The sequence below is a fragment of the Rousettus aegyptiacus genome, unplaced genomic scaffold (genome assembly GCF_014176215.1).
Source record: "Rousettus aegyptiacus isolate mRouAeg1 unplaced genomic scaffold, mRouAeg1.p scaffold_m13_p_3, whole genome shotgun sequence".
NCBI lineage: Eukaryota > Metazoa > Chordata > Mammalia > Chiroptera > Pteropodidae > Rousettus > Rousettus aegyptiacus.
The window spans coordinates 167,891,636-167,917,979 of NW_023416306.1; the positions used below are offsets into that span (position 1 = coordinate 167,891,636).

A 26,344-nucleotide genomic window follows, 5' to 3' on the forward strand; every position below is an offset into this window, starting at 1 on the left:
GTCTTGGACTCAGGAGGCGTCCGGAGGCGTTGGCGAGAAATCAGTGACGAAGGCCCACGCGAGAGTCTGAGGCTTTCGAACCGCGAGCACAGCGTGTTCTGAGGAAGAGAGACGAGCGACGAGCTCGTCTGGTGACCGGCCCGCTCTTGAGAAGACGCGGTCCTGCGTCCTCAGCCTCCAGGTGGGTGCGAGACGGTCGCCTCTAGATGCACGGCGGTCTGGGTCCTGGAGGTCAGCGGGTCCGGACACGCGACTGTTCTCTCCTTAGCCCCTCAGGGGGTGACCGGAGGGTTTTCTGGGGGCTGCTGTGTGGCGGGGTGCAGACACGTCGCTCTGTGAGCACAGACAGGAGAGTTTGGACGGTTAAGTCCCCAGCTCGTTAGGACAGGAGCAGAACCGGTCCCTCGGGCCGCGACCCACCTGGTCTCGGTAACTTAGCAGCTCGAGTAGAGAGACACCCTTTCATTTCTTCACTTTGTTCCTTAACTGTCATTAATCCTCAGCCCCACCCCCCTGAGATTTGTCTCCATCAGCTCCTTTTCACAGGTTAGAGAGGTTAAGTCACTTGTCCCAGGCCCTTAGCCAGGGAGGTGACAGTGCTGGGACCGAAATCCAGGACGCGTCTGACACTCCCGGGCTCTACAGAGCAGCAGCGGTCTGTCTACACAGCAGAACGTTCCTTGGGCCAATCTGGAAATCCTCTGTGAAACTTGCCAAGCTCTCAAGGCTCAGAGGTGCAGACAGGGACCTGGACAGCGGCAGCCGTCCCGCCTGGCCTCTGGGGTCCTGGCTTTCAGACCTTTGTAGCCAGCCTGCCTTAGAGCGCTGGGCAGGAGCACAGGGCTAGGCTGGAGGTGGAGGCGGGAAGTGCCCAGGAGGACGATGACATCACGGCCCAGCCCTTGAAAGATGAGCTGTTCTCCCAGCACTCCAGCTCAGCTCAGCCAGCGGCTGCTCGGAGGGGAGGGGACCTCAGGCAGCCCTGCCAGACGCTGGACGCTGGACGCTGGGCACTGGACGCTGGAGGAGGGAGCAACAGAGGTGCCCCTGCAGCCACTCCGGTCAAGGTAGGAGCCGGGCGGGGGCTGGTCCTGCCCCCTCGCCTGTGCTGGGAGGACAGGAGAGCCCAGCACGGAGCGGAGCGAGGGCAGAAGGTGGGAGTCGCAGGGTTCTCTCGGGTCCTGGAGAGTTTGGGGAAAGTTCTCTTCCTTCCCTATTCCTGACAAGTGACAGGAAGGGCTCCCAGCAGGAGGACTTGTTTGTTCTGGTTTGTTTTCTCGCCGAATCCCGGGGACACGCAGGCGTGCATGTAGTTGTGTATTTACTGATCTGTTTTCCATAGACTCTGGGTGGATGCCCAGGACTAAAGCATCGAGGAGCGAGCAGGGGGCAGCAGGGGTGGGCGCGGGGTTTAGACTCCAGAATCTGGCTTTTCCCTCGGCTACGCTGCTGCTCGTGAGCCCTGTGTGACCTTGGACGTGCGACCTAACCTCTCTGAGCCTCAGTTTATCTGCACGACAGCCTGCTGGCCTGCTCCCTGGGTGGCAGACGCAGACGGAAGGGGGTTTGTGAACGCTGGCCGGCGGGCACCGAGGCCGTGGCGATTTTAACTCGGATGGGCTTCTTGTCCTCCCGGTCCCAGTCTAAGACAGAGGGGTAAAAGGGAGCCGTGGTTCAGAGCATGGGCTTTGCACCCAGTCCCAGCTCTGCTTCCGTCCCCTGGGTGACCCTGCTAACCAAAATTTTCCGCCTCCATTTCTTGAGCTGACCTGGCGGGGTGATTGCAAAGACAGATGTGGCCGCGTGCCCATGAAGAGCCACGTATGCAGTTGGTGCTTAATAAATGGTAGCCATTATTAGAGCTGCTGAGGGCAGGTAGTTTCCTGAGCCGGGGTGGGGGAGGAAAATGGGCGTCGCTCTGCTGGGCAGGTCAGAATGTGCCTCCCTGAGTCACAGGCTGCCTGTGGCTCCCGCCAGCCCACAGGAAGTGCAAGCTCTGGCACAGGTGCGGGGCAGCGGGAGACCCTGGGCCATGCCCACCCCTGTTCCTTCTCTGGAGGTAAACTACCTGTGTCCTTCTGGGCCCCGGTAGCAGCGGGGGTGACGGAACATTTTGTAATTGGGAGCCCCACAAGCTTGAAGAATTCACTGTTTTCCTCCTGTCCGGGGAAATAATTGTGCCATGTGGTCTCTGCTAACACGGTGACCGTGTGGATTAAAAGTTCAGAGGGGGTCAGAGGGTAAGGCTAAGGGCTGCCCCTCCCACCTGTGCCACTACACGGTCAGGGAGCGTCACACCCGGGGCAGGGGAATGTGCCCTGTAGGCCCGCCAGGGGACTCTGGTTTTCAGAATGAAAGCAGAGGTCTTGTCTGTCGGTTCACGGCTCCTGAGAACTATGTCTAGCGTAAAGCGGGCTCGGTCAGTCCTTGGCGAGTGACAGAATGGTTCAGATGGGTGAGTGGACGGACGCATAAATGAGCATTGGTCACACGGCAGGCACTAAAAGCACACAGAACATATTACCAATGAAAGAAGCCGGACCGAGAAGGCTACACGCCATTAAGACTCCAATGATAGAACATTCTGGAAAAGGAAACACCAAAAAGCCAGAGCTGGGCAGAGGGAGGGGTGAACGGCAGAGCGCAGAGCGTTTTCAGGGCAATAAAACTGCTGTGCACGATGCCGTAATGGCTGTCAGACGTTTGTCCAAGCTCGTTGCGCGTACGACCCCACGAGCGAACCCCAGTGCCCGGCGCAGACTTTGGCTGATGGCGATGTCGGCTCGTTGATGGCAACAAGCGTCGTACTCTCGTGGGGGATTATCGGCATTCGGGGAGGCTGCGCTTGCGTGCGGGCAGGGGGCATGTGGGAAACCTCTGTACTTTCCACTCAGTTTTTCTGTGAACCTAAAAGGGTTCTAAACGATAAAGCCCGTTTTTAAAAAAAGGAAAAGGAAAAAAAAACATGCAGAGCCGGCCTGCCCGTCACTTTGAGGGTTCAGAGGCACGAGGGGTATCTCAGGGCTGTGAGTCAGGTGGTCAGAACGCGCTAAGACTTGGTCCTGGGGTGCTTCGCTTCCGACGCGCACCCAGCCCAGTCCTTCCTTCCCCTGAAGCCGAAACCCTCTCCCCCGGAGCCGTGGTCCGCTGTCTGGTTCTTAGATTTGGACTGGTAATGCTGGTCCGTCTGAACCTCTCAGCTAAATGTGCACAACTCCTATGTCAAAATACACTTTCTGGAGCAAACTCGAGGAGTCGAGTCTTTCTTTGGGTCTGTCATCAGAGTGGGATCTGTACGGTTCTGGAGGCTAGAAAAATGTGAACCCCCTAAAAAAAAAAGTCATCGCAGTGCAAAGCAGGCTGGAACTAACGAACATAGCCTCTGGGTTCAAATTCTGCTTATTGGCTGGAGAAGCCGTCTGAGCCTTGGCTTTCTCGGCTGTGCAAAGGGGCCGACCCTTCTTATGTCTGAGGACCATGACGAGGGCTAACTGAGACGGTGCCGCCTGTGCCAGCAGGTGCCAGCCTCACGCGGGGATGGCCTGCAGGGCCAGGAACAAGGGCCTGGGACTGTTAGAGGCGTTGTCTTTGCCCTGCAGTGGCTTGGGGGTTCCCCAGGAAAAGGGCCCCGCAGCATGTGCGCACTCACGTTCCTAGGTTATGTATCTGTGGGCAGACCCGCTAGAGCCCTGACATGCCTCCTGCAGGTCCAGACTTTCCACCCCGCCCACCCCCGACACCTCGGGCCTCTCTGACCTGTGGCCAGTGGCACTCTGGGAGGTGGGGCACAGAGAACTGGCTTCCAGACCCCGATTCAAATTCACTGGCTAGCTGAGCGACCTCAAGCAAGTCACTTTGCATCTCCAAGCCTTACGGGTCCAGATCTGAAATCAGCAGAACCTTTGCCAGGTGGCTCGGGGGAGGGAGCTGCAAAGAGCAGCCCGCCAGGCGCGGGCCCCGCCCGCTCGCTGCTTCTGTGTCTGGGACTGTGCCGACCCGGACCCGTGACGCCACATCCCCTCCTCTTTCCTGCGGGTTCCCAAGCGACCATGCTCCAGGCGGTGTCGCCTGCCAGGGAAGGACCAGCCATTTCCAAACTTTGTTGTGCATCAGAGTCACCCGAAGCTTGGTCCCCCCAGTGTAGATGCTAGGGCCGTCCCCTGGGACTGCGACTTGATGGTCCAGGTGCCCACGAACTTGCTCACATCTCCAGGGACTTCAAAGCAAGCGGGCCTTCGCCCACCCTTTGAGACAAAGTATCTAAACATTCCTGAGGGGAACAAACTCGGGAGGAGCTCAGGCCCTGTCCGGCCCTGAAGGGTGAAACCACCCTCCCCACACCCCTGCTAGTCCCCGCAGCCAAGCGGTTTGGGGTCCCCAAAACCCTGGCACTGGGACTTCATCACTGCCCCCTCCTACTTCATCTCAGGACTGGCAGACGCCCTCTCCCTGAGAGCTGGGGGAGCCTCCCAGCCCAGCTCCCCTGGAGGTGGATTGGGGCTTCAGTGTTCTGGGGAGCATCGAGCTGTGTCCCATCTCCCCCACCCAGCTGGAAGCCCCTCGAGGGAAAAACCTGACCCCAGCCCAGCATGTGGCACCTACTGTGTGCCTAGAACACGCCTGTGGTGGGTGACATCCTACTGTGTGCCTAGAACATGCCTCTGGGGGCGACATCCTGACGTGGATGGGAAGCCGTCCAGGGTGGTCCAGAGCCTCAGAGATTACATCTCCCGGCCAAATGGGAAACCTATCCCATCAAGTAACAAGAAAAGGAAAGATGTGTTACAGAAAAAAATTGCGTGGTCACAAAAAGCAGCAAAATTCTAAGGTTCTGTGGCTAACACATTGGTCATAATGTGATGTGATTATGAAGCTGAATAACTGTTGAGAAAGGATGCTTAAAATAGAAAAGACAAAAAATTTGGTAATAATCTGGAACTAAAATCTCTCATTATTATACTTAAATCTGAAAGTGGAAAGGAGAAGGGAGGGGAGAAGAAAAAGTGTCTAAAGATTTAATCTTCCACGGAAGAATAGTTGTTTTTCTACTCCTGATGTTAATAGAAAGATACGGGTTTTAATATGTTTGTTAAAAATTTAATGAAGCCCATTAAAGGAGTAGAAGAGTATATATGTATATAACAATATGTTATATTTATTATAAGTTATAATAAGCTATATTACTTATACTCTACAAAGAGTATACCTTCCAAGGAATATTTACAGAACTTGATTATGTCCTAGGCCCTAAAGAAAACCTCAACATAGCCCCAGAGGTAGAAGTCCAACAGGCTGCATTACCTGATCATCCTATAGGAACTAACATCAGAGAAACTCAACATCACGAACCACTTGAAAATTTTTGAAAACACCCTTCCTCAGAACTCTTCCATCGCAGGTCCTCAAGAATGAAATTGTCGCTATTTGAGAAGGGACCAACTATGAGAACCCTGCTGATCAAATTTACGGGAGGCAGCCAAACCCTACTCATAGGAGAACGCATCGATTCGCTTTTATTATTATTAAGCAGTAAAGATTGCCAGTAAATGAATAGATGGTTCAATTTAAGAGGCTAGATAATGGGCCAAAAAAATAGAAGAAAGAACAAAAGAAAGGAAAAAAAGAGAAGAAAGAATAATGATGACAAAACAAAATAATTAATTAGAGAGAAAAAAAAGCATTGATATCAGTAATCCATCTACGGAAAAACCAAGAGCTGGATCTCAGATGGGAGGGGAGGAGAGGGGAGGACCAGAGAGCGGTGAGTGTCATGCAGAGGATTATCATAAGATGCCGGGACAGAGTGATGAGCCGCTGCTTTACTTCTGGTCAAGTGCGGCCCGCGGCCACAGGATGTGCCTGGCTAAGAATTTCCATCAGCCCCAAAAAGGTCTCCTTCCCTCCTGGGTCCATCCCTGAGAGTGGGGGTGGGAGGTCCTTCGTCGTCCTCGAGCAGAAGACCTACATAAAGGTGGGGTACTGCGGAGCCAAAGGCCAGCCCAGGCCCCGGCCCGTCCTGGGGCTCCACCGCGTCTGCTCCCACCCTCACCCAAGGCCTTGGTCAGAGCCCGCGAACAAACAGGCTCACGGACGTGCTACGTATTTGGCTACCGGTATTTTTAGAGTCAGTATTTTAAAATTGGGATGTTTCACGTAAAAATTGAAATTCCTAGCTTCTCCGGAAATGCGGGTGGCTCTGGCAGGGCTGAACTTGAGCCCCCCAACCTGGTCACGTACAGCCGTTTAGGTGAGGCCTTGGCCGGCCAGGTGCCCACGGCGTCCAGCTCTCGCACAGCCCCAGCGTCCGCCCTCACCTCCAGCCGCTCTGCCCGCACAGGCCCCGCGGGCATCTGCACCTGAGGCTGGCGGCCTCCAGACGCATGTGCCCGCGGACGGGCCGCCAAGGCAGAACTGGGCTGGTTGCGAGGGGGAGGAAGAGCTCTCAGAGTAGACGTCCAAGGGCTCAGAGAGGGCAGGGGGCACCCGTTTCCCCACACGCCCATGCAAGGGAAGGAAAGGCAGCCCCTCCCCAGCCTGGACTCTGGGGTTGGAGTACAAAACGGGCCTGTGGTAACGCCAGACTGCCTTAAAGATGCAGCAGCTCCCGGCCCGCAGCGGGAGCCCCCGGCCGTGCAGCGGGAGCCTTGTTGGAGGGCCTGACGCGCCTGAACGGGGGAGAAGCTGGCGCGACACCGAGGACGGACCGCCCGGCCTGGGACGCCAGGCTCCCCAGGGGCCCTGGCACCTCCGGCTCGGCCACGCGGCTGCCACACACGGTGCTTCCCTCATTCTCCGCCAGCTCCCTCACCTGCCTCGTTCCTACTCGTCTCTTACGAGGAACGGGCCTCCTCTTCCAAGAAGCCTTCTATGCCCCTCGGTGCCCCCACAACTGCCCGTGGCCCCTCAGACGCAGCGCTAGTCATGCTGTGTTGTGGTCGTCTGTGTGTCTGTCTCTGCTGCCAGCCTGTGAGCCACCCCCAACCCCCGCCCCGAAGGCCGGGGCCTCGTCTTATCTGTCTGTCCTACCCCAGCCCCCAGCTCGGGGCCTATATATACACATCCTATTGGTTCTGTTTCTCTGGGGAACCCCGATTCTCACACACACACACACACACACACACGCACACGCACACTGGCTCTCTGCCGCCCGCATGTCCCCACGACCATCTTGCGACATGTCTAGAAAGCCTGAGTTGTTTTTGTGAGCAGGTTTCAAGTTCTTTTCTCTGGAGGGTCCTAGAGCCTGCTACAGCAGGGGGCGCGTCCAGACGGGGGACGGGGACACAGTGGGGTAGACAGGCACGGAGACTGGCCGTGACACACGGGAGTATGCGCCAGCCCCACCTCCAGGCACCTGTGCCACCCAATCAACCCGCTAGGCCAGTATGGCAGCCCCACTCGAGAGCCAGGGAAATCGTCTCCGGAGGTGAGACAGCTGGTCAGGGGCTGAGCTGGGTGGGGACCTGGTCTGGGTCTTCCCACGGGGACCCTGCGCCTCCCTGGGTGGGTAAAGGTGTCAAGATAAAAGCTCATGAGGCATGCTCAGGCCAGTGACGAAACCAGCCCTCCCGCTGCTGGGGAGGGGAAAGGGGGTCCAGGGCTGGAGACACTGGTGGGAGCCTGAGCCCCCACCTGGGCCCTAATGGCCCTCACCAGGACACCCCGCACGCCCCCGGCAGCCAACACATGTGTTTCCTGTGAGGGTAAACAGCATGGGAGTGCTCCCTGCCACTGGCCTGGGGAGTGTCTTGCAAGAGCCTGTTTGCTCTGTGGCAGCTGTGGCAGAAGTGGGGGGGGAGGGGCAGCTGCGGCCGTCACAGCACAGAACAATCTGTGGATTTGGGGATGGTGGAGGCGACTGTTAGTCCTGAGGCAGGAAAGGGAGCTAAGGGCTAATGAGATCCTGAGGGCCAGGGGTGACCTTGTTGGGTCCTTACCACGACCTGCCCTGCACACTGGAGATAATACTCCCTGTCCTGCAAGTGGGGGAGCCCAGGCTCAGAGAGGTGCCACTCACTTGGAGTAACACCGTTAATAAATGGCAGAGTGGGAATCTGAATGCCACCAGCGTGACTCTATCCGCTAGGCTCTTTTGTTGTAACACAGCAGGTTTGCTTCCCAAGGCGGAGCCAGCCTGACAGGGTGGGGAGGTGAGGCAGCCAGGGAGATCAGAGGCGGAGGACAGCAGCAGGTAACACACCAAGGAAGAGAAAATCAGGCTGCCTTCCGGTTTTCCGCAGCAGCGAATACATCAGCTCCCAACAGGAAGGCATCTACAGACTTAGGAGAGGACCCGGCGCGACGCTGAACGGTCCTTCACGAGCGAAGGCAGCAGAGACATGCTCACAGACATGCCGCCCTTGCAATCCTCAGGAGGAAATCACTCGCTGACCGAACCCAGGTGGCAGAGGCATGAATCAAAATGAAGAACAGTTAGTAAATACGTAAATTTTTCCTTGGAAATGAAAGCACGATGGTGCAATTATTTACCAGTTTTTATGTAAGCAAGTTCTTTCCTTAGAGTACAAGCTGGTTGATTATCTTTCTTACGTAAGCTAACCCATAATTCATTCCCTATTTAAAAAAAAATAGGAGCAAACACTTGGCTTACTTAAATATTTTTATTACAAAAGTAATCTATGTTCTTAATTTAAAAAATTAGAGTCTACCACAAAGAATAAAGGAAACACAAAAGCAGCCCAGGGTTGCAGCCTCAAAGGCGACCAATAACAGTAATAATTTGATATTTTACCTTCTGGGCTTTTCCCTACTGTGTTATAGGTATATAATTTGGTACCCGGCTTTTTCCCACTTGACATGATATTCTCTCTTTTTTGACGAACACTTTGGAGCATTATTTTTCACGTATTTAACTAGTTCCCTGGTCCTAAGCATTTTGGTTTTTCTAATTTCCTTCTTCTAAAGGATGATGAGCATCTCTTTGCATGCAACTTTTCCTGTCCTGTTGATTCTTTTCAGAAATACCAAGCAAAAAGTGAAGGGCATTGTTTAGGTCCTTGATTTGTGTCACCAAATTATCCAAAAAGTGAATTTTCTGGAGGCAGGTTGGGAGCCTCTCCACACTCCCTGCCTGATCCCATTCAGATGAGACATCTAGCTGCCCTCTGCCCGCCTCCCTCGATCGGTCGATGACTAGCCCATTAAACACTCGCAAACCAGGTTACTTCTTTGTGGTCTGAGCTTCACAGGTTCCTGCAGGAATCAGGCCAGGCAGGCAGAGGAGCAGTGTGTGGGAGGGCGAACAGCCGAGATGGCCTCTGCCCGGACAGATGCGCCGTGGGCCGAGCAGGGCGCCGCAGAGGCTTTTGTCTCTGGTTCCTGAACTGTGAAATGCAAGGAGACCAGGCAAGCTCATGCAGGCAGAAATTCTCCTCAAAGCTAGCTCAGGGAGTGGGAATTTTCCACCTGCCGTAGCACCAGAGATAATCAGCCCGGGGTGTACCCCGCCTGTCCAGGCAGGGTCTGCCAGGTAACAGAGATAACTAGCCTCTTCCGTTTGCCCCGACCCTCCCTGCCCCCCACAAGAAGGCAGCCTACGTGGAGCGGTTGGTGGTCTGAGTCTGAACCCTGGACTTCCTAACTCGGTGGCCTTCTGGGAGTTCACATTTTCCCCCCTGAAATCAGGTAGGGTCACACCCTGTGTAACTGTCTTACAGGGCTGCTTGGGGAATTAAGGGAGATCAGGTCTGCGCATCTGCAGACACACAGGCAGCGCCCTCGGCGCCTGCACACCACATGAATTTCAATATTCGTGTCCCAAACCAGGAAGCCTGAGGGGCAAGAGGCGGGGGGCGGGGCAGGGGTGAGGTGGGGGTGATGGATAGGGCAGATACACATAGTCCTGGGGCTTAAATCCAGAGAGTTTATGCAATCTTGGTCCAAACACACCAGAAACATCACCCAGACTTTGCTTGAACACTTCCAGTGACAGGGAGCTCACTACTGCAGAGAGCGAAGCAATTCAGCACACGGTCAAGAAGCCGCTACTTTTCAGTGCCAGGACTGGGGGTTCAGAGAAGCAAAGACCCTGCTCTGCCTGTGCTCAAGGGGCTGACAATGTGGCAGCCAGGATGGGGGCGAAGCAGCGGCGCCCAGGGGTGTGCGCGTGCGTCTGTGTGAGTACGCATGCGCAGACACCGCGCCCGAAACACCGCGTGGCAGGTCCCTGCCGCGGCGAGGCCCATCCTGGCGCCAGAACGAAAGGCTCTGGAAAGCGGGCGATCCTGGGCCGTCTCAGCTGCACGGACCTCATGAAACGATCTGTGTGGTCTCCCTGCTCCTCACCCTGCCGATGAGGGCACTGAGGCCCGGGGAAGGAAAGCCACCCGCTCAGGGCACACGCTGAGTCAGCGGCCCGGGGTAGGTCTAATGACAATAACAACAACAATAGCAACTCCGATGCCAGCTGCCGTCGGCTCCACGCCAGCCCCCGGGCCAGGCATCCGTCAGCGCCGGCTCATTTCACCCTCACGACACCCCCGGGGGGGGGGGGCACGCTGTGACCGTCCCCACCCTGCAGATGAAAAAGCGGGGTTTCAGAGAGAAGTGCGGAGCTGGGGGTCAAGCCAGATCCACTTGTCGTCTCCCCTGCCTTCTGGCAGCCCCGGCCCCAGACGGCCATTTGACCACCAGGCCACCTCTCTGAGACCCCTGAGAAGGAAGCAGACCTTGATGGTGAGGGGAAAGCTCTGGAAAGGCAGCCTCTTAGCTGGGGTGGGGGGATCTGAGCCTTTCCTGAGGCCCTTCCAGCGGGCTCTGCCTTATACTCTGGGCCACAATCCACTTGGCTCTTTCTTGGTGGCTTTGGGAGTGGTCCCACTGGTCCCACTTACGGGTCTGTGGCCTTGGTTGGATAAGTCACTTCGCTGACCCTCGGGCTGTAAAACACACATAACAGGCCCCTGGCAGAACAATGGCTTCACTGTCTAAATTACATCGCCCTCCCTGCATCTCCCCTTTCTTAACAGGGGAGGTTATCCCCATTTTACCGAGAGGCTAAGTCGCCTGCGCTGGTCATCTAGCTGGACAAATCAAGACAGGTCCAGGCTTGCCTGGCTCCCGAGTCCAGACTTGATGTGAATACCTGTGCTGGGGACTCAGGACCAACCTTACCTGTCCTCTCCGCTTGTCTAATCCTAGCAGATTCCTATCCTTCTGCAGAACAACTCTGAGAAACACACTCCCCTCCCGCTCTTTTCTGAAAAATGTTTAACTTCGGCAGAACCCGGGCTCTAGAATTCTGAAGGTCGACTCCCCGGATGTCAGCGGGCCCCACCCCCCGCAGTGGAATTAGGCAGTGGTCACATGGCTTGGGCAAGGCTTGGACTTGACGGTGGCTTTGACTTTGGCAGGCCTGACAGGGTGGGGCCAGGACCCGGCATCCTTTGAGCCTTCAAGGAGCAGGGACGGGGGGCGGGGAGACATCCTCACTGTGCCAAACCAGTGATAGGGAACCTCCTGGCCGCCTCATTCCACCCACCTCTCTGAGAGTCTTTGAATGCCAGCGAGAGTTGACCCCCTGAAAACGCAACGCCGATTCCACTGCCTCTGCGTGCATCCTTCTCAGAATGGGGAACTCGCTGCTTGCCCCTCAGCGGCTTATTTCTTCCTTAGGGACATGATTATGCAAAAGTCTCCAGAATCATCTATTATAACCGCTCATTTTTCCAATAAGGAAATGAAGGCCCCGAGATGTCAAGGTATGTATCCAAAGTCACCTCTGGTACTCAGTGACAGAGGCAGGACTAGAATCCAGGGCTCCAAGGCCCAGAGAAAACTCCTTCTGCCTCTTTGCTGTAGAGTCTCGGATAAGGAAGGATCTCTGCTGGCTGAGAGGTCAGGGAGGGCTTCTCAGAGGAAGCGACATTGGAGACTGTCCTTGAAGGATGGCACTAGGATGTGGCCGGAGGTCTCGAATCTTTTTGTCCTGCCCACCATGTGTGTGATCTTCCCCGCTGTATCTCACACCCATCACAACAAATAGGGAATAAAAGTTTATTGAATGAATGAAAGACTGAATGGGCGGGAAGGCCACTCCCAGGAGGTGAACGGGCAGCGCGCCACATCCCTTCAGAGCCAAAAGCATCTTGTGCGGAGTCTTTAGACCTCAAAGATTACCGCGTCCAGAGAGGGACAAGGTTTCACCTGCCCCACGCTCGTTGCTCTCTGCTGGTCCTCTTATACGAGCCTCGGGCAAGCCCCAAAGCTCTTCGTGCCTTGAAGGATTGTTTTCTCTGCAGCTGGCTCAGAGTCTCCGTTTATTGTGTCTTCCTCCCCTTGTTTTGTAAACCGGACTGGTGACAAAAGGTCACAGCACACACTGGTGAGTGGCGAGGGAGCCGGGCCAGCAGCCAGCTGGCTTGGCAGAGACCCCGGCCAGGTCTGTGGGAGGAAGGAGCATCCTTCAGCAGGCCCAAGCCTGAGCCGTGCGAACAAGCGCTTCTCTGGAAAATACTCCCCGCTGGACCCACAGCCGTTCTTTCTCACGCGGCCTTTCACAAGGATTTCCACTTCCTCCTGTTTTAAATGAAGTACATGCCTGTGACAGAAACCCGGGATCATACAGGAAAGCAGGATGAGGACGGCTGTCTAATCACGCCAAGGCAGCTGCCCTGAAGGACTCGGCGTACGGCCCACCACACCCCTGCCTGGTCAGGGGCGTGAGGTCTGAGTTTCAAACGTGTTCACGAGCAGACGATGTTCGGGCACAGCTCTGTCTTCCACACGGGGTGGGGGCAGCCGTGGGAAAAGAAGGAAGACAAGGGAGCCTGGGTGCCAGGACCTGGGTTCAAGGCCGAGCTCTGCCACCGACCGGCCGTGCGTCCTGGGGGCGCGCAAGTCGTCTCTGGGCCTTTGCGTCCACTTCTGATGGGGATCCGAGGAAATAGTGCCGAGGAGCCCGCCCCGCCCTGCGGTTCCGGGGTCCCGTCGGGGTAACGCAGGCCGGGTTTCCGGGGGTGCAGGGAAGGAGGAAGGAGGACTATGCTTGTGACAAGAAACGCCTTGGGCTTTGTCCCCGATAGCTCCAGACCTGTGACAGCCTCCAGGCCCCTGGTGACCTCTGGCCTGGGTACCCTAAAAGGCCACTCCAGCAGGGGACAGGCAAGGCCTCGGCTCTCCCTGCAGGCTCGCCTTTATTTGCTGTGTGGCTTTAGACGTTTCATCGCCTTTTTAGGCCTCAGTTTCCCCTTCTGTAAGAGAGGGTGCGGGTAGGTTGAATGTGTTCCTTTCAGGCAAACTCTTCCCTCCAGTAAGGCGGCTCGCAGACACCTCACGCGGCAGAGAGGACGGCGACGACGTTACGGAGCGTCTAGGCCGTGCCGAGCGTCGCGCGAAGCCCTCTCTGCTCGCGCATCCGCTTCCTGTCCTCCCAGCACCCCTAGTGGGTGCGGTTACTGTCCCCGTCTGGCAGCTGAAGGAACTTAGGTCCTGAGCGGTTTAGCTGCTTGTCCCAGGTTACACACAGCTAGTGAGCATTAGATTCTCGGATTCTGACCCGGTTGGATCTCGGTCATGAAATGCCAGGTCCTTTGTCTTTCCAATCCCTTGGGGACGTATCCAGGTACCCAACCCATGCTCTTACACACACACGCATGCATGCACGCACGCATGCACACAGTGGCCGCTCCTCTGCCAAGCTGCTCTGAAACAAAGGTGGCCGCTGAGATGGAGGGACTGAGGGCTCCTGCCCGAACACCCTCTGCACCAAAGCACCCAGTGGCCCAGGCCTAGGGAGCTGCCCCCTCCCCAGCTGCTGCTCCCCGGCCACCGCATCTCAGCTGCTCTGAGCTGCTGGCTGCACAGAGACTCTTCCCTGGCGGGATGAAGTCACAGTGCCCTCCGCAGGCCAGGGACAGCCGAGCCTGCAAGCCCACTTAATCCCTCGGCTATTCCATGGGGGGCAGGCGGGGTCTGGGGGGCAAAGAGGGGCAGAGGGGCAAGCAGCAGGTGCCTTTTGCCAGGTAAGAGGGGGCCCTGTGCAGGAGAACGGCTTGGGGGTTGGCCCCGTGCAGACTTGGGTTCGAATCTTGGCCCTGCCCCTGGCTAGCTCTGTGCACTCCACCTCTCTCTGCTGAATTCACTACCCCTCTGCTTTCTTATCTTAAACGTGGGAATAATAACGCATCGACTACCCAGCACGGTCTTGAGGATGCGACGGGCAGGGCACACAGTAAGTTCTTTTATTTCCCTTTGCTTCTACCCTTTAAACGCATCTGCCGGGAAAAGAAAAAGAAATAAGGGATTACCCTGCCTTCTATCAGTCAGTCAACGATCACTTATTGAGTACCTACTAGGTGTCGTGCCCTCAACAGAGGAAGAAAGAAGCAACGCAAGCGACTCTAACAGAAGTGCCCTAAATAAACGTCATGGCCAAGGAAGAGCGGGGAGAGGAGGAAGAGAACTCCGGTGTTCGAGGGGGTTCAACCAGAGAAGAAGAGCCAGGAGGGGATGTGTGTACGAGGTTTATTGCGAGGAACATGTGACCGCAGGGCTGGCTAGGCGAGTCCGAACCCCACCAGGAAGGCCCCCAGGCAGGGCAGCTCTCTCGGGCGCGGACAGACGCTGCTGCTGACAGGTGTGATTTCTTCCGGAAAACCACGGCTCTTGAGGCCTTTCGACTGATTGGACCAGGCCCACCCAAGTCGCCGAGGCTCGTCGCCCTCACGCGACGTCGACTGGTCATGGACTGTAATCACATCTACCCCGATCAATGTCAGATTTAATAAGTGGGGGCTGCAGCCAGGGCGACACATAAAACTGACTGTCGCACGGCTCTTGGGCAGGGTCAGTCATCGGGCTGGTCTCAGCTTCGACAGGCAGAAGGTGTGGAGCGCGTATCGGCAGCGGGCGCGGCCCCGGGGAAGGCCGTGGTGGCGGGGACACAGGAAATGTCCCCGGGGAATGGGCGTGGGCCAGCGTGGCTCGGGTGCCGTGGAAGTGTATCCCGTGCAGAGGCATTGGAGCAAGGGGCCGGCGTCGTAAATAACAATAAACCAATGCGAGGCCTTTTTCACCGGCGTCACCACGACAACCGTGGGACAGCGCGGCACAGTCCCCCTGACGTGCCATTCCGTGTCAGACCGCGGGGGACGAAAGGGTGGGCGACGGTGGCAATGACGGGAGCTGCGTTTGGGGACAGGACCCCGGGAGAGGTCAATGTTTTTAAATGTTCTTTTACTGTGGTTACGTTGTGTTTAAAGGCAAAAAGGGAGCGGCCTCAGGATGTCGGGTGAAGCTGCGTATTCATTAAAACTAGAAAACCCAGCATGGGGACAAGAAACCGAACACTCCGAGCAGAGTAACCTACTCATAAGGAGCAGCCTGGCATGCACCAGGGGGCACCCGAGGGTCAGCGAGCCCAGTCTGCTGTGGAGAGCGGGTCGGGGAGGGGCTCTGCTCCCCAGTGCCCCCCCCCCCACTCCGCCTCCCTCCGTAAATGTTTCCAAACCCTCCAGGCCTGCGAAGTGTCCAGATGCTGGCGGGGCCCCCGTGTGTTATGTCTAAAATCGAGCTGGATCCTCTGATTCAGCTCAGTCTAGGAGTTCCTGGAACTGAGCTTAGCTTCCCAGAACCCCATCCTTCCCCCACAGACGGCGTTGGCTGTTTCTCAGGGCAAAGCAGAAAAGGGCTCCCAGGGAGCTCTGTGCTCAGGGCCACCCCCCTTCTCCCTGGTACTGAGGCTGGGCTGGTACCTGAGCCGGCCCCTGCCCCCCACCCCCAGGATTTGCTCTGGCCTGAAGTTCACCTCTGGCCGTCTGTAAACAGCATCCTTACTCAGTCATCACATAAGTCGGATTTTAGAGGAAAACATCTACTCTGGGGAGGAATCCTGAGCTGTGATGCAGACCTCGGTTCTTTCCAGCTGTGGCCTTGACTCTGGCTTGCCGGGTGGTCTGAGGGATTTTGCTTATCTGTGGAGCGAATGTTTCTTAAGAGGTTGAGATGCACAGAACGCGGTGGGAGGCACCCACAGCAGAGGGCGGGGAGGCGAGTGAAGCAGGGCGCTCCCCTCCACGGACACGTGGCGATGCCTCGCACACTCACGCACGCACACTCACACACTCACACACACACTCACACACAGCCGTCGCTGACAGAGGAGACGCAAAACGCACAGGGCCTGAGGATAGAACCGGGGGACGTCAAGGGTTCCCCTGGACTGAGGGGTAGGTGTCCTTGGCTCCATATCCGGCTGCGGGATCAGCGTCTGAAACCTTAGCCAGGCGTGTGCAGGAGGGCGGGCCGTGCGGAAGGGACTCTCCCCGGTCCCCGGCCCCCCGGGGCGGCTGAGGCTGCGTCTCGGGTGCGGCGGGAAGGGCAGCACCCTTCCGGAACACGTTCTCCCCGCGCTCCGTGCATTTGACACGCGCCGGCTCACCTGCCCCTCCCCGCGGCCCTACAAGTCGGGGCCATTTTTATAGTAACCCCCAAAAAGGAGCCCGTGGAGGGGCCTCAAGTCCCCGTCTGGCCCCGGATCCCGTCGGCCTCCCCGCCAGGCCGTGTCCCCCCCCCCCGATTTGTGACACAAGTCATTCCACGGGCGCAGTTCCTGCCAACTCTAAGTCACCTCTACAACTGTTTCTTTAACGGTGACTTAGCTTTTGAACTATAACGTCACGTCACCAACATAAATAGAAAATAGGTATCATTTAATATTTAAAAAATTTGTAAAAAATAAATACACTGGATTACTTAGCGCTGACCATCAACAACGCGATTAAAGCCTGCCTAGATTTGGGGGGGGGGGGCAGCCCAGGCACTGGAAGCGGGGTACGAACACCAGAGAGGGGCTGAAGGCACGCTGGCCACCCAAGGCTTCCTCCCCGGGGGCCCGGAAGGAGGAGCGGCTATGACTCGGGGTTCGGGCTTCGGGTCACGCAGTCCACAGACCTCACTTTGAGAAACACCCCCAGGCTCTAACCGGCAGCCACACTGGGCCGACCGCGCATGGCCGCGAGGTCAGGGGCTCCGTCCCAGGCAAAACCTGGCCCTCGAAAGAGTGACCCTGTGCATTCCGCGGTGGCCACAGCCTCCAAGGCCCCGGGACCTGGGTTCTGGGGACACCGGACTAAGGGCTCCCTCTCGCACCAAAGTGGCATTTGCCCCTGATGGCGGCACTGAGATCCAGCGTTTGCGTGATTCAATCGACGAAGGCAAACGTTTCTGAAGGCAGTTCCTGGACAGAATCCCGAGGGAGAGGGAACGCGAGTGAGCCAGAGCGTGCTGGGCGTTTCTGCTAAAGCGTCCGCCTGAAGGATGGATGAGGGCTAGGAGCAGCTCAGAGTCCTCTCCTCCCCCACGCCCACCCCGGCCGCGAGGATCGGTCTGGGGGGCCCCGGGTCCCCCCGCCCGGCCCGCGGATGAGGAAGGCGAGGCCCAGGGGTCGCGGGGCCCTGCTCAAGGCTGCAGGCGGGGTGCCGCCCTCCTGATCCCCCCCCCCCCGCCGCAGGCGCCCCTCGCCCCTTTCAGTGGCTCTGAGACAAGTGGTTTTATAATCTCGGGGTGTATTAGTCAGGGTCCAAGAAGGAAAGAGAGGACACGTTCAAACCGTTGGAACCAAGTAACACGAAGAGAATGTAAACGGAGGGTATTTTTACAGGGCGTAGACAGCGGGCGGGGCACAGCAAAGGTCCTCCCTCCGGGCTTGAGGCCTGAGCTGGTAAGAGGAGGTGGTAGTTCGCAGTATGGCCAAGGACCCCTGAGAGGAGCTGCAAGGTCCTGCCCAGGACAGGCCAGCCCCGGGGGCCCTCCAGGGAGGGAGCCACGAGCCAGCACCTCCTCCCCACCCCCTCTCAGCCTCCTGGCCCCCTGGAGGTTCCCCTGCCAGCCAAACCCAGTGGGTGGGAAGCCAGATGGCAGAGAACATAAGTGCGGTCCAGGCAGGGGCTGCGGGGAAGCGACCTGAAGCCCGGAGCCCATGGCAGTGCCCACACGGAGGGCCTGTCCCAGAGCGAGCAGACATCCAAACAGGTCAGAGAAACGAGGGTGGCCCTCGGACGCCTGCTTCTCCCCGGTCCTTAACCTGCCTGCTCTCTGGACGTCTGCAGAGAGAGAAGCCCTCTCCTTTGTTCTGAACTGAGAACAATGTCCACAGTCATGAGCATGGAGTTTGACGGGGCCAGATCTGGAGACACTCAGCCAGGGTGACCCGAAGAGGAAAGGCGGGGCTCCTTTGCAGAGTGACATGCTGGAGGCCCTGAGTTACCTGTGTGGCTGTCTCGTTCCAGATGGAAATGGGAGGCCCCCCCCCAGCAGGCTGCGGGAGGGCGCCCCAACGGGGAGGGGAGCTCTCCTCTCTTCCCCATTGCATCTCAACACCCCCAAAACACTCAGTCATTGTTGAGAAATGTATGATTTGAGCCCATGACCTCTGACCTCCGACTGAGTTTTCTTCCAGGGGCCAGGCAGCCCCTCCACCCCGAAAGGCAATCTACTAGCCTTTCTTCCCTCCTAGTGGGATCAGAGGACCTTGCTGCTCATGGCACCTGTGCGAGCTCCAAAGCTCGGCCTCGGCTCTGCCCGAGGTTCCCGTAACCTACAATGGCGTTCGCTGAATACGCCCCCCTTCGTTTCCTGCTTACCAACGCAGGCTTTTCTTTCTCTAGCGTTCAGATTTCCTGCACACATGTCCAGTGCCTTATCTCCACGTCCCACAGCTGAATTAGGAGCGCTGGGCCTCCGGAGCCCAGGGCAGGCGTTTGCTGGGGCGTGGGTGCGAGCAGGGGCAGGCAGCCCGCGGCCGCACCTGTACACGCACGCACGCGCGCGCACACACACACGCACACACGCCCACGCCCACGCCCAGCTCCTCACAGCTCCCGGGACAGTAGCGAGCGGTTCCACGGGATGCTGGACGGGGCTCCGGTCTGGCATCAAAAAGGGGGGTCGAAGCCCATCTTCCAGCCGTGACACTTGGACGAGCCGCTGCACCCACACCTCTGCACCCCATTTCCTCCTCTGCAAAGCAAGTGTATAGATGTGTGTGGGGGGGGGTCAGTGCAGTTAACGTAAGGAGGGGCAGAGGAAGGCTTCATTCACGGACGCTCCGCTGGGCAGAAAGACTATGTTTCAAAAGCGCCCGAAACTCATCAGGTTCAAGTCTTAACATGTACGTGACCCTGTATCTCTTCCGCTCATAGGAGGTGGCAGCGTGTCCTATGCTGGGACAGGGGTGTCTCTGACACGTTCGCCGCTCTGATCCCCAAAGGCTCCATTTCAAGCCTTTCACCAGGCAGGTCAGCGTTCCTCTCCAAACACCTCTGGACACTCGCCCCTCCAGTCACCATCATCCCGTGCCTGGACTAGCGAGCAGCACCCTCTAACGGGGCTTCCGGCTTCCCCTCCGCCCCCCGCCGCGCACCCGCCAGGGCCTCCCACGCGTTCACACCAAGGGGCCGCCTGCCTCGGGGCCTTTGCACCTGCTGCTCCTCTCCCCGCCGCCCTTTCACCCGGTTCAGTGCCACTCACCCCGGGGCTACAACCCCCGGGGAGCGGACGCTGGGCCCGTCCTCGCCATTATGTCCCTAGCACCCCGTCCACGGTAGAGACTTGGTAAATATTCGTTAAGAGAAGGACTCCGTTTCCCTCGCCTGGTGGAGAATGCATGTGTGTCGTGGTCCCCAGCCCGCCACCTAACCATCTAATAATCATCTTCCCACTCTTCCAGTCGGCCCAGGCGGGGCCTCGCTCGCATCTAAATGTTCTCCGCCTGGAAGAGACTGGCGTTCGTGTCTGTTCATGAGGACCCCATGCCCACCGTGGCCTCTTTCAGGTGAGTCAAAGAGATTCCTCGATTCACCACTCGTACGGGGGCGGGGGCAGACGGCCTGCAGAACACCCAGGAGAGAGCCGCCCGCACCCCTGGGACACCAGCTGTCTTTGGGTACTGCGAAGCCCAAAGGCAATCCCTCCCAAGGGCGGGGAGGCCAGGGATCAAGTCCCAGATGCCTGGGGGGCAGAGGGAGTGGGCTGGTGGATGGGGCTGGGGTGGGGGCAGGGGTGCAGGAAGAGAGAACACATCACAGGTGGTCCTGTGTGAGCTGTCCTGGGCGAACCTGGAAACGAAGAGCGTGAAACTCTAAAGTCAACACCCAGGAAATCAGACAGCCATGTGCCAGGTCGCCGGGGGGACAGGACGTCACCAACCCATGGCCGACACCTGGCGAAAGGCCGGGGCGCTCTAAGGAGAGAATGTGGGGGGCACCGATGCCTAGCGGAAGCAGGGGAAAGGGGGGGAGGGGGGTCCATCCTGAGGAAAGCTGTGTTGCCATGCCTAGCCTCTCGGTCCTGTGGTGGGCATGGCCCATGATGGAGATGACCAGATGGCCATCTCGGCTGGGGCCGTGGCACTCGGGCCCTGGGACCTGCAGTTATGCGCTCCCCGGGCCACCTTCTGATGATCCTGTGACTTAGCAGAGCCAGCTTGGGGCCGCGTGCCATTGGCTGGCTAGGGACCATCCTACTGGGAAGTTAACGAGTAGCCTCTGCTGCGATACTTCAGCCTCTCAAGAGGCAGACCCCGAGAGGCCACCCCTGCCCCAGGCCTGAGGCACTGGGGAAACAGGTTTCTGTAGCTGTAGAAATGGGGCCAAAGGCTGGACCGAAGGGTGCATCGGGGGAGGCCTCACCCTCAGAGGACTCTGCTGAGAAGCCTGCCAGTCTGCATGGGTCGGGAACTGAGAGTCTGGGGAGGTCGGCTTGTGTCTGCTCCGCAATGTCTGGGGCCTCGACTGGAAGATTCAGAGGCCGGGGAACCAAAATCAGCCAACGTGGCCGATTCCTCTCCAAGAGGCCACTCGCATGTCCTCACACCGTGGTGGCTGGCCTCCCCCAGAGCGAGCAACCCAGGAGTCCGAGGATGAAGCCGCAACACAGTGACCTGGTCTTAGAAGTCCCACACTGTCACTGCCTCCGTGGGTGGGAAGCAAGTCGCCGAGTCTGGCTACGTTCACTGGAAGAGGAATTAGACTTCGCCTTCTAAAAAGAAGAGTGTCAACACATTCGGGCCGCATTCAAACCTCCCGTCCACCGGGAGGATCTTTTCAGAGCGTATTTTCTATCCACTAGGCAAAGCCTTGTCCTCTTAGGCCCAGAGATGGCTGTCCTTAGCCCTTTATTCATCCCCATCTCTTGCCACTCCCCGCCTCCCCGTCCAAAGTCCGATCTGCCCTCCGGAACATGCCAGTGGCTTCCCCACTCCTGTGCGTCTGCTCAGGCTGCTCCCTCTGCCCGGTCCGTCCTCTCCTTCTTGTCCCTTGTTGGCATCTTCCTTCACCCTTCAAGACCGGCTCTCGAGTCACCGCCGACCTTCTCTGCCTCCCCCAACTCCGCGCCCCCTGCCCCTCACGCACTACCCCTCGGCACTCATCACACACTGAGCCACAGTCATCGGGAGCTTGGACAAGGTGGGGGACCCATGGTACCCCCCTCTGGGTCCCTACTGCCAGGGCGGAGCTCGGCACAGAGAAAGTCCTCAAGACACACTTGAAGGGTAGACACGTGGATGAGCGAGTTCATCACAGGTCCCGGCCTGAACCCTCGAAGTGGGCCGGCGGCCACAGAAAGCAGAGGGGCTTTTTCTGGGAAATCCTAGAAAATTAGCAGGTTTTTTTTTTTTTCCCCCGTAATTTTTTGCTCAGCTCCTCCCCCGTGAGCCTAGCCAACAATCGACCCAGGAAGAAGCCCTCTACCCCCACCTTCCCTCGCCCGCCCGGAGGGGCACTAGAAAGATACCTAAGGAGTCCTGCCCCCCGGGCTGTGTGTTCAGCTTCACACCCTCTCTTCCATGCGAACCTTGCAATGGCCTCGCCAGGCAAAGGAAACAAAACGAAGGAGACCGCGTCGTCAATTACGGAAACGTCTAACCACCACGGCCGGACTCCTGAAACGAACATGAGACGACGTTGAATGTCAGCTCTAATCGAAAAATAAAACTTGAAAGGAAAAGAAGAAAGAAAACAAAACGGAAGCCCAGGAAGGTCAAGCAATTTGCCCAAGACCACACAGCGAGGGGCGGAACCCACGTCTGTTTCGGGCCGCGCCCTGTGCTGAAGGCAGAGATGACTCGGCCTCGACAGCAGCGCTTCTGGAAAGTGAACTGCGCCACGGCCTGAGGGTCACCCAGAGGTGGAGAGGAGCTAGTGGGCTCATGATGCAGTCAGCAATGCAGGAGGAAGAACGTGCCAACAGCGACGCTGGTATTTAAACTTGGTTGCCTTAATGGGTTCGCCGAAAAACAGACAAGCATGAATGTTTATTGAACCAAGTTCAGTGCCGGGAGCTTTTTGCACGTTGTCTTCGATCCCCACCACGACTCCGAGAAGCAGATTTTGTTATTCCTATTTTACAAGGTAGGTCCCTGAGGTCCAGAGAGGTTGATTGACTTACCCGAGGTCACGCAGCTAATGAATGAGCTGGGATTTGAACCCAGGAAGACGATCTGGCTCCAAAACCCCTGCCCTCTGTCTCTGCGAAGCAACCTCGGATCATCAGCAATGTTTCTCCGACGGAGGGTACAAGACCCCGACACTGCCCTCTGCCAGAAAGAGAGAGGGCACGAACGGATGGGCTGTGGTCTCGGATGCAGGCTAGACTCTCCCTGTCTGGTGCGATATCATTTTTCCTCTTCTAATAAATTAATCACCTATGGCCAGGCCACGAGAGGCTAAACGATGACCAGCCCTTGGGAGGGGCCCAGGCGATAAGGAAGGAATGTGCTGTGCATCCTCCCATTGTGAAAGCTTCCAGGAGGAGGTCCAGGGTCCAAGACTGGTGATGGTCGGTGCCGGTGCTGGTCGCCAGCCAAGGAAACATCCCAGAGGAGCCGCGAGGCGGGGAACCGTAGCTCCCGGTGTCGGCCCGAGGAGCAGAGGCGCCTCCCGAAGGCCCCGGGAGTCAGGTGGCCTGAGCCGAGTCTCTGAGCGCGGCCTCAGAGAGGTCTGAGTCCCGCCCTGGCTTCGCCTTCTGGAAGCTGTGGCCGCACCCGTCTCCCTCTGCATCCGTCACGCACCTGCCTCTAGTGACCTTGAGGTGTAACGGCCTCTTTTACACTTTCTTTCAGCGCCGAGATGCTCAACATCACCACTCAAGTCCTTTCGCCTGCTCTCAACGGGACCCCCTCCCAGGACGGCAGCTGCTCCGACTCCGAGCTGTGGACCTGGCTCAACACCATCCAGGCCCCCTTCCTCTGGGTGCTGTTCGCGCTGGTGGCGCTGGAGAACATCTTTGTCCTCAGCGTCTTCTGCCTGCACAGGAGCAGCTGCACGGTGGCGGAGATCTACCTGGGCAACCTGGCCATGGCCGACCTGATCTTGGCCTGCGGGCTGCCCTTCTGGGCCATCACCATCGCCAACAACTTCGACTGGCTCTTCGGGGAGGTCCTCTGCCGCGTGGTGAACACCGTGGTCTACATGAACGTGTACAGCAGCATCTGCTTCCTGATGCTGGTGAGCATCGACCGCTACCTGGCCCTGGTGAAAACCATGTCCCTGGGCCGGATGCGCGGCGTGCGCTGGGCCAAAGTCTACAGCCTGGTGATCTGGGGCTGCTCGCTGCTGCTGAGCACGCCCATGCTGGCCTTCCGGACCATGAGCGCGTACAGAGACGAGGGCCACAACGTCACCGTCTGCCTCATCAGCTACCCCTCCCACAACTGGGCGGTGTTCACCAACACCCTCCTGAACCTCGTGGGCTTCCTCCTGCCCCTGAGCGTCATCAGCTTCTGCACGGTGCGCATCACGCAGGTGCTGCGCAACAACGAGATGCAGAAGTTCAAGGAGATCCAGACGGAGCGCAAGGCCACGCTGCTGGTGCTGGCCGTGCTGCTGCTGTTCGTTGCCTGCTGGCTGCCCTTCCAGGTCAGCACCTTCCTGGACACGCTGCTGCGCCTCGGCGTCCTCTCCGGCTGCCGGGACGAGTTCCTCGTCGACATCTTCACGCAGATCTCCAGCTACGTGGCCTACAGCAACAGCTGCCTCAACCCGCTGGTGTACGTGATCGTGGGCAAGCGCTTCCGCAAGAAGTCGCGGGAGGTGTACTGCAGCCTGGGCCGGGGAGGCGGCTGCAGGCCGCAGCCCAGCCAGATGGAGAGCTCCATGGGCACGCTGCGGACCTCCATCTCCGTGGAGCGCCAGATCCACAAGCTGCCGACGTGGGCGGGGAGCAGCCGGTGAGAGACGCCGCCAGGACCGCGGCCTTTGCGCGGGCCGGTTGGCAGGCAGCTGCTCCTCGGGGCGAGCCCAGCGGGGGGGGGGGGGAGGCATCCGACGCGTGACCTTGGGCGAGGAGCCCAGGGACCACCTCTGAGCGTGGTCCCTGCCCTGCCCGGGTTGCAGCAAGCCCCAAGCACCGCCGTGAGGACGGGGTGACGCCGCGCACAGGGCCTTATTTGCCGCCTCCCCGGGGAGAGTCCGCGCCTTCCCAGGAGTGGAGGGAGCCTGGGGGAAGGACCAGGGTGACCGAGCTCGGTGTCCCACCCTGCCCCGGCATGACAGCGTGGGTGCAGCGGCCGAGTGCACACGCGGTGCCCAGTTGAATTTTTGCCTCGGATTTCTTTAACGGACTCGGCTAGGACTTGGAGGATGACTTCTCAGATTAATGAAGGCGAAGTTCTGGGGGCCCCTGGGAAGAACCCAAGGATCAGGATCCTGTCGTTCCCCTCGCCGACGGACGGGCTGGCCTGTGCCAAAAGGCCACGCGGCGTATCCGGCGCGTGCTGTGCACACGGCATCGGGCACCGAGGGCGAGAGGCGGAGGAAAGAGGAAGCGGGGTCTCCGCCCTGAGGGGACTTGCGAGCGGGCATGGCGAGGACCGAGCACTTGCGACCCCCAGAGACTGGTGCACGAGACGGTCGGGCAAAGCCTCTGTGCGCTCGGAGCAGCGGGGCGGGGAGCCCGGCGCCCCCAACTCCGCAGTAACCGCTCGCTCGCCCGCAGCCTCGTCCCCAGCCTGCTTTCTTCCTCTGCCCCGGGAGGCTGTGAGGACTAAAGGACGGAACCGGCATAGAAGTACTTTGAAAAACAAAAGGCGTTACGTAGACCGTAGGCGTTAGGATGGATGTGGATGGCAGAGAGCCCGGAACTCCTGACGGCCGGCGCCGGATTTTAAAACAAATGGGCCGAAGCGGTTCCCTCCGCATCCCGGCCTTTTCCCCCCACCAGTCACAGCCCCCAATAAACATACACTCTTGCAGCTGGAGGAGGAAAACGAGATAAATAAGAAGGGGCCGTTGCTTGTTACAAGGGAGCTGAAACGCACAGATCATGAGTGGAGGAGAAAGGGGGCTGTGCTTGGTGACGTGTGAGACCCTCACTCGTCAGCGGCCTGTGGCGCTCCGAAGATCTACGAGCAGAGCCTTGCCACAGCCCTGGGCTCCTACCGGTCACTTAAGGGTCCGCCCATGTCCGAGGAGGAGTCGGTCTGCGGGAGGGGAGCGTCCCTGGGGGTCGTGCGGATACCTCCGTAAAGACCACTTGTCGTGCGAAAGCCCCAGAGAGCTGCTACGCTGTTAAGAGGGAGCGTTTCACGAACAGCGAGGCGTGTCTTTTCCGTGCAGCATTAATAAAGGGATGAGTTTTCGCATGGCTCTTTCTTTTGTTACAACTCCTGAAACCCCAAGCTTCCTTGGGGACACAGCCGTGGGCAGTCAGAGTCTTGGGGGCTTCCACTTACTTCTGCTGAACCTGCTGTAGGGCTTCCGTCCTGTAGGCCAGCGGTATGCACGCTTCTGTGATTGCCTATCTAAGCAAGAGAATCTGGACTATATGTACCTAATACGTATACTTATGAACATGCATTAATGTTAACGGGTATTAACACGTATTAATGTACACTCTAGAATATACTAAAGTAGAAATCTAAGAAAATTCAATAGGGTTTGAAGATCTCCCCCGTCCTACATTCCTGCAGGCTCCCATCGGGTGCCTGTGGGGCCCCGTGAGGCCCTAGAGCGGTAAGGATGGCCGAGGTCACATCACTCACACATGCAACGTGTCTCCACTGAGTGCCTCCCGCCCGGCCTCCCCTTCGAATCGGGAGCATCCTCCACAGTGTCCAGATTAAACAGCTATCGAGCCGCCGCTCGCAGACTCCCAGGGGTGGGGAACTTAGTCTCTGTTCCATTGTGCGACCCCGTCGTCATTCGTGTGTTCATTCATTCATTCACTCCCTCGTTCACTAAGCAACGCCTTGCCTTCTGCGTGCACGGGAACGGCACTGCTCCGTCTGCAGATCCTTCGATCATGCCGGGAGCCTGGGGCTCATCCCGACACGCAGCCCCTCCTTCGTCCCTTCCACCCCGTGCACAGCAGCTCTTTCGGCTCCCGC

At 58.2% G+C, this 26,344-nt stretch overlaps 2 protein-coding genes across 4 annotated transcripts in view; both read left to right on the forward strand.

The window, feature by feature from the left end:
• The first annotated feature begins 962 nt into the window (after positions 1-962).
• Positions 963-25,606, forward strand: BDKRB2 (bradykinin receptor B2). The gene is made up of 3 exons (XM_036217638.1): positions 963-1,067; positions 19,688-19,792; positions 23,081-25,606. The coding sequence occupies exons 2-3, from the start codon at positions 19,719-19,721 to the stop codon at positions 24,189-24,191; spliced, it is 1,185 nt and encodes a 394-aa protein (XP_036073531.1). The 5' UTR covers positions 963-1,067; positions 19,688-19,718; the 3' UTR covers positions 24,192-25,606.
• The window catches only part of BDKRB1 (bradykinin receptor B1), a 43,459-nt gene continuing 18,165 nt past the window's right edge, over positions 1,051-26,344 (forward strand). The window contains exon 1 of one of the 3 annotated variants that reach the window (XM_036217636.1): positions 1,051-1,067. The gene's annotated coding sequence lies outside the window, so the exon portion shown is untranslated. Of the gene's footprint in view, positions 1,068-19,687; positions 19,793-24,083; positions 24,188-26,344 lie in introns of those variants that run through there. The other 2 variants (XM_036217635.1, XM_016159859.2) reach the window with 2 other exon arrangements.

What these genes read in the sequence shown, in the direction of transcription:
- BDKRB2 (XM_036217638.1), top strand. Translation starts at nt 19,719, where the DNA reads ATGTTCTCCGCCTGGAAGAGACTGGCGTTCGTGTCTGTTCATGAGGAC. An exon ending in CCCACCGTGGCCTCTTTCAG is followed by an intron (nt 19,793 to 23,080) that starts GTGAGTCAAAGA and finishes ACTTTCTTTCAG; the next exon opens with CGCCGAGATGCTCAACATCA.